The 12,155-nt window shown below is 33.7% G+C and overlaps 1 protein-coding gene across 2 annotated transcripts in view; it reads right to left on the bottom strand.

Annotated features, from left to right (window-relative positions):
* Positions 1 to 12,155, bottom strand: part of toc (toucan) — a 97,780-nt gene that overhangs the window by 41,042 nt on the left and 44,583 nt on the right. Inside the window, exon 4 of one of the 2 annotated variants that reach the window (XM_086834897.1) lies at positions 9,513 to 9,649. In XM_086834897.1, coding sequence (XP_086691023.1) covers positions 9,513 to 9,649 — 137 coding nt within the window. Of the gene's footprint in view, positions 1 to 8,283; positions 8,579 to 9,512; positions 9,650 to 12,155 lie in introns of those variants that run through there. The other variant, XM_086834899.1, reaches the window with a different exon arrangement.

Below are 12,155 nucleotides of genomic sequence, written 5' to 3'. Positions count from 1 at the left end.
CAACAGATTTGGAAAATTGACATATAGCCATAATATATTAATATAGAATATTGTGTACCATTTTATGAAAATCGGATAACTATATCATATAACTGCCATACAAACGGTGGTCAAAAATATAGAAAAATGCAAAACGGTGAATGAAATGAAAGCAGGCATTACTTTATCGTTTCTTAACATAAATATATATAATTTTATATTGAAATATTTTCTAGTGATCAAATTTAAATGTGCAGGGGTATACAAACTTTGGCGTGCGAAGTTAACTTCCTTTCTTATTTTGTCTGTCATATATTCAAATATTTGGTCAGTAGATAGACTTGCAATATAAAATTATATATGTATTTAATCTTTTTGCTTTACTATTGCTTTAAAAAAACACCTTAATACCACTGACTTATTTAAGCAGGATTAAGCATAAATCGATAAACCATCGGAGTGACCTAAAAAAGATTTTACAGCTCAACGATAGTCTCCTCCTCCCTCCGTTGGCAATAAAAAATGCAGCTCCCGATATTACGACAACTTATTCCCAACAGTTCAATCTGTTTTTTTTTTTATGGTCAGAAACTATCGCCATAAACCACGGGTTCGTTGTCCCCCCTCAAGAGAGCTTTTATTTGGTGGACTCCCCGACTGGGCAAATAAAAATTAACAATTACAAATGCCAGAAGCATAACAAATTTTCTGCACTCTTTTTTAAAATTTTTTTTTAATGTGCCATGCAAAAAATTTTAAAAGTGTGCGGCCATTAAAAAATCACCAATAGTTCGGGTTTTTTGCATGGGAAATGCAGTCGAGACTAAAATAAAACTGACCGATCCGATGTAAACAATCGTTAAACTGACGGCGAAAACTGTGGAAAACTGCATCAGTTGCATATAATGAAATGCTGCCATTAAATTTCCTTAGAGAAAGAACTGAGCAACAGAATCATAAACCTATATACAACACTTTTAGTAGAAATCGTGAAATGATGTCATTGAAATGGTCTGTGTGTTATTTTTTAATATATATATTTTTTCTTGCTCCAGTAAATTAAACAAAAAGGGCACTTTGTGGGCCAAAAGACAAATTTAGATAATGGCACAGATTTTCGAGAGCGACCAAGTGAGTGTGTCTAATACCCTTTAAGCAATAAATGGATCAGTCGAGCATATAAGAACCAGAATATAAAGATAAACTAATGAAGAATCATTAACTTAAGGGACTCATTTTGTCTAAATGAATTTAGAAAGTTGAGTGAATAAATAAACGTAAGAGTAAGGGCAACAAAAGTTAAACATTTTTTAAAAGAATGAATAATTAATTAATACTTCAAACTAAAATAATCGCACTTTTACATTTTATTAATTTTCGTAAAAGAAATAATAAAATAAAACTCGTTAACTGTCTTGTATATACTAATAAAATATTCATTTCCATTTCCATGGCTTCCAAAGTACACAAACAGTTGAGCAATTTCCCAGATACTTTTATTGCCTGCAAAAAAGCGCAAAAAGGGGAAATGGCGAATACAAATGCAAATGCACTCATAATGCAATTTTATTTTTAAAACGCAGTCGTTTGCCCCCTGGCTTTTTATTTCTTTCATTTTTATTTTTTATTATTTTTTTTGGGTGTGTAGAGAGGCAAAGTTTGTAAGTCGTTTTTTTGTACTTATTTCTTTTTTGTTTTTGTGGCACACTTTGCTAAATGCGACTGCCGGCGAGCAAGTGTCGGCAATTTGTTTTAAAAATATTTTTTTCTTAGACGCACGCGCACAGCAAGAAAGCTATAATAACTTTCAGAGAACTAAAATATTGTGTTATATAAATAATGAATGTTCTTTTTCTCTTTTAAGTTGAAACTCATGTTAAAATTTATATATGTTTTATGTTAAATGTTTATATTTTTCTTGCTGTGCATAGACACACTCATACTAACTTGCAATTGTGCTAAAATTCATTAGGCCAATTGTGTGAATTTAACAAGTCAACACAGTTGCCTGATTTTCAGTGTGTTTATGCTAATATAACCATGTAATCTCTTAGTATGCTGCCTTTTTCTTTATTATTTTCAGTGATGACAAACAGGCTGCCCCATTTGTTGTCTAATTGAGCTGTCGACATCGCTTTACCTTTAATTTGGCCAATTTGTGCAAATTGACTTGACAATTCTATTCTTATTACACAGGCAGTGCCAAACAAAAGGCCTATCTTCCCAGTATTCAGTCATAAACAAAAGACAAATAACTTCTCAGATGATTTGTGGGTAAGATAAAGAGTTGAGCAAGTCCAAATAAAAATAATATATAAAGAAGAGTGTTACATCATTGAAAGATACTCTTCATTATGGAAAAAATACTATGCAACAATTTATAAAGATTTATTTTAGGATAGTTATTTAATAAAGCATCGTAATTGTTTAGTTAAAGTGCCACTTTTATTTCTATTTGGATTAAACCCAACCTGATGTACAATTTCTAAGCCAAGACTCGTGTTCTTCTTGAAATTCCCCATGGAAATATTTGATTTTTCTTATTTTTCCATTTCCAGTTTAAATGTAAAGCTGACCTCTACTCAGCCACAAAAAACTGCCGCGTCATTTTTGGCAGCCAAGTTGAATTGCGGCCAACGATTTGTTTGGCACCTGATAAAACACACGCCCAGACTTTTTCCATTAGACAAACCATCGTTTGTTCAGTAAATGTATGTATATTTTTTGTTTGTAAACCTCTAACGAGTGACAAAACCAAAAACAAAACAGTGATTATGGTCGATGGCCTACGAAATGCTTCCGGCTAGCTGGCTGGTAATATTTTTTAAGCGACCGCACGTGCGACCCCCAAAAAATGAAACAGTGGGGACACTAGGTTGTTGGGTCATTAAATAACCATTTGAATGACAATTGTTGGTGTGTGTTTAGCACTTGTGTCTTGTAAGTTTTCCAGCAAGTAAAAGCAATTCGAGTTACGTGAACGAAGTGACAGGAAGTGTATGGTAAAAGTTAAGCGACTCTAATGACACAATTAATTTATTGAATTAAGCTGAAAGACAGTGCACTAAATGCACTTTACGACTTCATGGAGAGGAGGAAATCCATTTAAGTTGACTCACTCCCGATCCCATAAAACGGCTTATTTTGATATGCAAATTAGCCACGAATGCGTGATGGAGCCCCAATGTTGTTTGAGCAGAGAGCATAAAAGCCATGGGGTCGGTCATTCGGTCTTTGGGGGTCTCATGTCTGTCAAACTCGTTAACAACTCAGCACGGAAAAACTTCTACTTTTGGCTTTAACAGCTACGATCAATCATTAAAGGGGACAAAGCACGAAATGCTAGTGAATCCAAGAATGGAGGGGAAAACACCTTATTAAAATAGAGCAGTATAAATTGAGATGACAAATATATAAAGCAGAGAACCAGCAAGGTGAGGAGCATTGGTGACTTCACTTTGACTTCTTCTTGGTTATTGCATTGGCCAGGTGATAGTTTACAGGTCGAAGGGCACTCACTATCACAAAAAGCACTATCACTGTCGATGTTACCTCCGCGGCCTCCCGGGAATGACTGATTCGCGCGCGACCCTAGTGCCTCTATTTATACTCTCCGAGGGAAGAGAATGCCAGAGAAAGTGAGAGCGAGAGAGGAAGAGCTATCTGGCGATGAGCAGAGAGAGATAGAGGGAAGGAAATATCTCTAGCGACAAAGAGAGAGAGAGAGGCTACCTCTCAGCCTCTAAACAGATAGTGAACGGGAAAACATTTTCCGATCGTTCCTATGACAACTCTATGATATAGTCGTTCGATCCAGCCCGTGTATTATAATTTTAGTCAGAAGCCTGTAACTATGTGAAGGAATCATTTCAGACCCCATAAATCATATATATTCTTGATCAGCATAAATAGCAGAATCGATCTAGCAATGTCCGGTAAAAAAACAAAATTAAAATTTTTTTTTTAATTTTTAAGGGGTTAAAATTGACAAAAAAAATTATCAAAAATTAGAATTTTTTAAAATTTGTAATTAAGTATGCAGATTTATAAACCTATTAAAAACTTACATAAGAAAACTTTCCGAATTAAAATTAATGCTTTTTTGGCTGAGTTATGCGTTTTTAAAACTTTGATTTTTTGACAAAAAAAATCTCATATAAAAATATCGATTTAAGGAATGCAAATATTTTAAACTAAGTTATAATTGATTTTTGATACAATCTTTAATAATTGAAAGGGTTTCTTGTTATATTTATATTTATTTATATATTAATTGGGGGAGAAAAGAGAACTTAAAATAAGGGTAAATGACAATGGAGCGTATGAGTGATATTTATTCATGGGAGCTTCAATGCATAAAATATCACTCATACGCCCCACTGTCATTTATCCTTATTTTAATTTTTCTTTTTCAATAATCTACTATAAACTGAAGCTCGTTAAAACTGACAGCAGCAAAAAAAAAGAATCTCGAGCTCTTTGGACACGCTAGAATTGAAATGCGATACATGCAACCCCATAAGAGCCACAACAAATTCGGTCTTCGTTAACATTATCAACACATCGAGCAGTCCGTTTTTCCATTCAATTTATTTGGCTCTGAATGGAATTGGTTCAGTGACCAGTGGTAAAAATTTGTTAGCCGGCACAAACAAACAGCTGATGCGGTCGAAAAGCATTTTTTTTTATTTGTGTTGGCCCGGTTTTTCATACCGTTTATGGTAAGTTTATGTGATTGGCAGGCATATATGTATAAGCGCTTCATTATGGCAAAATGAAAAGTGTTTCGTCTTCGTGTTTTCGTTTTCTTATTCAACAAAGAAAGCCATACCAGAAATTATGCAAAAAATCAAAACGAAAGAAACCAAACTAAAAATCGAGTGACTAAAATCAAAGCAAAAGACTTGGACAACAATACACTTAACGATTGCATCGAACCAAAAAAAAACATCAAGTGAAAGTTGACAGCTATCGAAAGATACATTTTCTGAATATCATTTTGTTCCTGAGGTGGTGAACTTGCAACAAACCCAAGAGAAAAATGGAAAGGGTATCAATTTTTGGGGTGGTGCCACCGATTAAGGTAATTGAAGTGATGCCGAAGGGTAAAGGTGTAAACTCGATTTGTTACAATGTAACATGCTTTCATTTTTTCAGATCTAAGACTCTAAGAAAGTATAAATTTAAAGAGAATATTAGTACAACTAATATTATATTAGAACTAATATTTTTTTAGGAGTTTTCCGCAATTTCTTCACTTGATATTTTAAAAACTTTCTTCACTGTTATTTCATGCTGAAAAATGTCTTGATTTAAAATAGGTTTTTTTTTTCTTTGCGCAACCTTCACTTTAAGCAATGTTGGCAAATTGAAAAGCTGCCGCAATACCATTTTCAATGCATTTCATTTTCTTGGGCGGTGTTATAGTTTTGTTGTTTGTTGCTGATTTTTTGCAGCATAATTTTTACAACATAACGCCCACAACACTTTCTCGCATACTTAAGCGAATTATACAAAAAAAAGAGCAACTGGAAAATGCAAGAAAAAAATAAGCAAAGGGAAAACGAAACGAGCACAGAAAAAGAAAGAAAGAAATATTTCTGTCTAGCATTATTTTTCAATTTCCCACATAATTATTAAGCGCCACAGTCAGGAGGAGGGAAAAGTAAAGATATAGATATAGTGAAATGAAAGCAAACAAAAGCGACTAGTTTTTAATGCAAGTCGGGGGAAAAACATACACTTTAGCAAAGGTATTTTAAGAGATATTAATTAAATTTTAAGATCAAATTCAGAAGAAGGCCAAAGCTACACCGGAAAACCCTAAAAGTATCTGAAAGATACTTAGTTTATTTCTTAAAAATGAATACCTTTTAAAGAGGAAAAAAATTTACAACTTGTATCAAAAAATTCTGCATAAATCTCCCTAAATTCTTTCTAAATATTTACAGTGTAAAACTGAGTCCCACAAGGAGCTTCCTCCCCACCGAATGTGCACTGTACAGTAAATAATTTCATGCGCCGCCAAAAGAAGAGACAGCTAAAAAGAGATGCTGAAAAAATGCAAATATGATAATAATAATGTAGAAAAAAAAGGCACAAAAGCATGCCAGCACGTCAAGTGAAAATTAAGAAAGAGTCGTTCATGCTACACAGACACAAACACACACTCTGACAGAAATATAAAAGAGAGAGAGAAATGCACACACAGATACAAGATACAAGATACAAGCTACAAGCTTGAGCTACAAAACGTTGGTTTGTTTTGTTTTGTTTTTTTTTTTATTTCTAACAAACAACAGCAAAGAGAACTGTCGACTGTTTGATGAAAATTATAGCCACAGAGACCAAAAGTGGTAAGAAGAAAATAAAATCAAAGCCCGCGGCAGAGCAGACTCAAGGAGATCAGATCAAAACCAGTAGACAGGGCCGGAAACAGGTGTCGTCTTTCTTTGGCTAAAAGAAGTCTAGAAAACCCTACCATCCACTCATCAACGTCTTCGGAACGCATAAATAAGGCCTTAAATATCTTAGCTAGCTGCCAACTTGATGTTTAACTTTATATGGTCAATATCCGTTGAGCGGATATTACGGATATGAGACATTAAGAGGCATTCTTGTAACGCCCACTTTATTTCTCAGAAAATATATATCATAAAATCAAATCATAATCCTGCTTATAACAAGATTATTTTATATAAGTACAAGGGAATGTAAAACATTTTTTTATGCTAAAAATCATATACATTTCAACTTATATTTATATTTTTCTTATATTTGTATTGTAAGTTCCCATCATTGTTTGACAACAATAATATTTTTAATGATCTTGCAACATAAAAAAATACTACTTAAATCACCTTAAACCTTGCAAATTTCCTCATTTCTAAATATAATTGCTTAAAAACATTACCTGCACTTTGAACAACATTAACCAAAAACTATTAACTCCACAAAACCCCGCACTGATGTCATCTGAAGATGATCTCATTTAAGGCTCTTCTCCGGTAACCAAATGATCCTCTCCCCAAAGAAGCTTAAAAGCCCGACATTATTATATTTATCCCGTCACCCTCATTATATAGGATTATATTTTGCAGCTGGGCAAAAGGTGAGAAGAGACCAGGTGAGTTTCTGAGAGCTAACCAATTGAATGCCAATGGAGTTTGATCCCAGAGCTCCAACCGGCAGCACGTTTCCACTCTTTCCATAGGTAAATGAACTCTTGGCAGACACCCCCTTTTTTCACCTGGTAGGTTCTCTAACGGTAACTGCGAATATGTACCTATATATATATATATATATGTACATCAGAGAGTGAGCTAAAGTTAGAAACGATTTTGCGGCTTCGCCAAAGTTCGTGAGAAAGCCAAGGCACAAACTGTAACAAAACTGATTACGACCAACATAATTTATGGCCAGCAGAAGCCCAGAAGAATTCTTTGTCGGCTGACGAAAGCCAAAAAGGGGGATAAAAGCAGGGGAGTAGGAGCTTAGGGGTATCCACTGATTGATTGATTGGGCTTCGAACCTAATGCGATTTTAACCAAGGAAATTCTATATGTTTTTTTCAGTATGTTGTGTTTATTTATTCATCCAACAAAGTTGAACGAAAAAAATGCGAGGGTGCAGCAAAGATAAATAACAAATGAAAAGACAGTGAAGGCAAAAGATGAAGTTTATATAGAAACAATGAGAGAATTAATTAGTAATTTAAGGAAATGTTAACACAATCCTTTTGATTGTTTATAATATAAGGTTTATAGACTTTAATTGAATAATTTCTGTATCAGTTACCCTTAAAACCTTCAAGGCTTAACATGTTTAAAACGGAATGAAGCCTTTATTTTGTAAGGAATTCATCATATATTTCATAGAAAGTTACTAAGCAAAAGATACATTTGCTATTTTCGAATGTCCGAGTAGTAAAAATCACCCAAAAAAACTGGTCATTTAACTTTAAATAAATGCAGTCAAAGGTGGTTGCTTTGGTTTCAAGTTTCAGTGGTCAAAAGTGAGTCTTGAAATGCCAGACGATGCTTTTGTTTCAACTGAAAACATTTTACACATATTTTTATATACAAACAACTAAAAAAAAAAAACGACATAAAAGCGCAAGGGAACCGGCATTCTATTGAAAAGAGGGAAAAAACCTGTTTTCTCTGATGGGCTAATAATAATTGGCAGAAATAGGGGTGCAAAACACAAAAGTTTCCTTTATTGGCATTGAATTTGGTGTAGGGAAACCTCTGGCAATCGATGATTCATTTATGTAGATAGGGTTTTTCATTAATTAATTTTTACACTCAATGATTGATTTTTGATCACACAATTGGCTAACACCGCACAGACACTTTTGGGCCTTGTTTCATGACCAATTTTGGTAATTATTTCTCCTCCTCTCTCTCTTTCGATCACGAAGCGCGATCTAATCAAGATCACGAAGAACACGCAGAAAGCCAAAACACGAATCTACAACAGCGGAGAATTGAGAACGAAGACTGGAAAATACACGCAGAACGCAGAACGGAGAGCAAGCGGCACGTTAGCATTGAAAACCCGCCGCAAACTGAAGAGACGCCGCCACGAAATGAACTGCAGGCCGCTTTTTTTATCGATACCAGAGATACATTTGTATCTACAACTTTACGCTCGTGCATTGAGAGCGCTCGGTTGCTCTTCGATGAGTTGAAATACTCTCAGCGAGCAGCTGCTTAAAAGCCGGTTCGCGGCTTAAAACTTTAGAGCATTCAATTCTAGTTGGAAGTTTCAATAAGTTTGATTCGAACTCAATTCAAGTTTGGGGTTTTTAGCTGCGGTTAGAGCCAAGTTCCATTTATCTCTTAGGTTGCGTGCCTTGAATGTTGCTGAAACATTTACTGCTTGTTTGAACTGCTTATCCCACTGCTTGTTTCAAACTCTAGCAACATGATCTTTCATTTGAATAATTAAAGCATACTTTTGGGAATTTTGAATTAATGAGAAATGTTTGTTGAAGGTTTGATTTTACAAATAATTCAAATGTTTAATAAACATTTAAATATATGGTTATTATAGTTATTTATACTTCAATCAATATAGTTGTCATCAATTATCTTTAAACTAAAGCAATACAATTTAGGAAAAATATTATCCTGATTATTTAAAAACTTGAATATCCCAGAAATAGAATCGATTTAAGAAAAATATATACCGAACAATAAATATAATTTTAGAATCTATTTAACCATAGTTAATAAATCCTATTTTAAAAGCCACTATTCCATTTAAAAAATTCCTTTTTAATATAAAAACCTCAATTTAATAACATTTAAGGGAACCCAAATTAAGAAATATTTAGAGATGTTGATTAACTTGTTTGAGAATGTTTAGAGAGTTTGTTAAGGTGCTGTAGAACTTACATAGAGAACCCCCGTCCTAAAGTCTTAAGTTAAAATGATTAATGCCAAAATTAGGGAGCAAATAAAATGGGAAACGTATCTTTTATATAAATTTATATATTTCTAATATTTAATTGTAATTTTTGTACTTACGCAATGGAGTTTTTGCCACTAATTTTGGTGATCCGCTTCCAGAAACAGACGCTGATGCCGGTCCTGATGTGGCATTACACAACAAACTCAGGTCACTATGGGAGCTCTTGTGGGTATCCTTACTGTACGAGTGATTACTGTAACAAAGAGCATAAAAAGCAGTCATTAGTTACATTTCACATATAAGCACTTGAGACCCGTTTCCCCCAAAATTATTTAACAATTAATTTCCCAATAAAACTAAGCCTAATTGGGGCTTACAGAAACAATTAATTGAATAAATAAATTAATTCAGTGAAATTATGGCAATATAAAATGCCAAATTAATGTCGTTTTTCTTTCGTTTTTTTTCCGCAGCTTTTTGAGCAAATCTCAAAACTTGAAAATTCACAAGGCTGTGAAATTATTGCAAACATTCTTCAAGCGTCGCTGAGCAATCACAAAAAAATAAAACAGAAAACCAAACAGAGTTGGTGAAAAGTGGAAAATCAATTGGAAAGACGCGTCAAATTTATGCACCACCTTTTTCCGTTAAGTGGGTGAAATTTCCTCTTCGTCGCCGCTGTAAAACTATTTTTTTTTTCGCTTGCAATTTTTTTTGTGTGTCTGTGTTGTTTTTTTTTTTACAAACAGCTTCCGCCGACAGCTCGCTAATTGAAAACTCGACAGAAAGAGAAAAAAATTTGAAAATTTTCAGCAGGAAACCGCAAAAGAAAAAGAAGAAAAAAAAATGGGAAATGGCCAAAAGGAATTAGCGTTGCCAACTGCGTTTCCGTTTGCCAGCAACATAACTATAATTTTTTCTGAGCTCATCCAGGCACAACTGCAAAAAAAGTAGTAGTTTGTCGCCAGTCGTTGCAACAGCCACATCCCAATCGCATTTTTCATATTTATTTATTTACTCCACTTGCAGCAGCTTGGAAAAGCATTTAATTCAATTTCTTGTCGCAATTAAATGCAATTATAAAATGATTAAAAAGTGTTGTTAATGCGTACGCACACAACTGAACGAATTGTCTAAAATGGTTGGTTGGGTTTTTAAGGAGTTAGGAAATAATAAAATAACACCAATTAGGAGTTAATAACAAGGTTACCATTTGTAATAAATAAAATTAAATCAATTAAGAAAGAGGTAGTAGCAAGCTAAATTAAATTAGTTAAATATAAAGTAGAACCATAGAAATTAATAATGTATAAAAGTAAAACAAAAAGAATTTATAAGCTTCATTTTACAAATTTATACAAAATTTTAATAAGGATATAACAATATAATTTATTTACGTTAAATATGTTTTGTTTCTATTAATAATTCTCCTATATTTTTTACTCAAATTTTCCTGTCTATTTATTTACATTTTATAATGAAATGCACTAATGTTTTTAAATAAATTTATGAACCCCGAAAGCCAATACTTGGCACTTAAATATCTTCATAAATATAAGCAATGCTAAAAAACTGAGTATAAGTAAACATTGCCACCTCATAAATCATCATTAGTTCAGAATATTAAACATTTTTTGCCTGGCAAAAAAAACTGCGGTAAACATAAATCAATTTCTCTGCGAAAACTATGCCAAGTCATTTAGAGTTTTCATTATTTTTTTTTTGCAATGAACATTGTTTACAAGGCAAGCCCAGCTACCGTTTGGCAATGCATTATTTTCAATGCCAAGGTTTGCTTTCTGTGTCAACCGTGTTGGGGCCTTTTAAGGCGCCGCCTTGGCCAATGTAGAAAATTAAATAAAAGAAAAAAACAATAAGGAAAATAAGGAAAATACCAAGCCAAGCCAAGCCCCAAAAGAAAAGCAATGCATTTCCGCAAAAGAAGACTAGAGCATTAAAACAAGTCCATCAATTCAGGTAACAAGTGCGGGTAATAAATGTAGAGTTTTAAGGCATTATTTAAGGGGGGGCTGGAGAAAACCCATCGACTGACCGGTAAATAGATTTAATTATGCAAAACGCGAAACGAACCCATCGACACGCTGCCAAGTTCACTGAGGCGTTAAACATTGGCGGAAATCGGGCGAGAGAATCGATTGAACAGAAAGACTCTGATACGAGACGAAGCTCATCCGCTTTATAAACAAATTGTACACTTTGAATGGAGCACCGAACCGATGGGTCTTTAATCCCCACCCGCCGCCCCCTGACGTTGTTATAAATATTTATTATATCATCCTTCAACCCCCATCATGCCCCAAGCCCATTTCAACCGCAGACAAAGTGCAAAAACTGAGGAGCCGTTGCAATTGCAATGGCCGTAATTAAAATGCATTATTAATGAAATGCAAATGTCGAGACATTACTGAAAATGAGAAGGCAGACTAAGACAGTGATTTTAAGCACATGCGGAAGTCGGAATGCTCTACAAGTGAAATCTTTTAAATACATTTTTCACTTCATATTTTGTGAAACAAAGAGTGGTTTCAATTGAAAATACTAACACTAACTAAAGAAAAATTTGGTATATTACTGCACTGAAATGAATACTGAATAAAGTAACAAATTAAAGCCTTTAAAATACAAAAATTTATTTAAATTAATTACGAAATATAGAATATTGTTGAACTACATTAAATAATAATTTAAAGCTCCAACAATTTATTCTTTGCAGATTACGGGTGTACTATGTATATCAG

Source organism: Drosophila serrata, unplaced genomic scaffold, assembly GCF_035046125.1.
Source record: "Drosophila serrata isolate PLE 108 unplaced genomic scaffold, ASM3504612v1 contig_275, whole genome shotgun sequence".
NCBI lineage: Eukaryota > Metazoa > Arthropoda > Insecta > Diptera > Drosophilidae > Drosophila > Drosophila serrata.
Note: the sequence above shows the minus strand (reverse complement) of the source record. Positions and strands in the feature narration are given on the sequence as shown.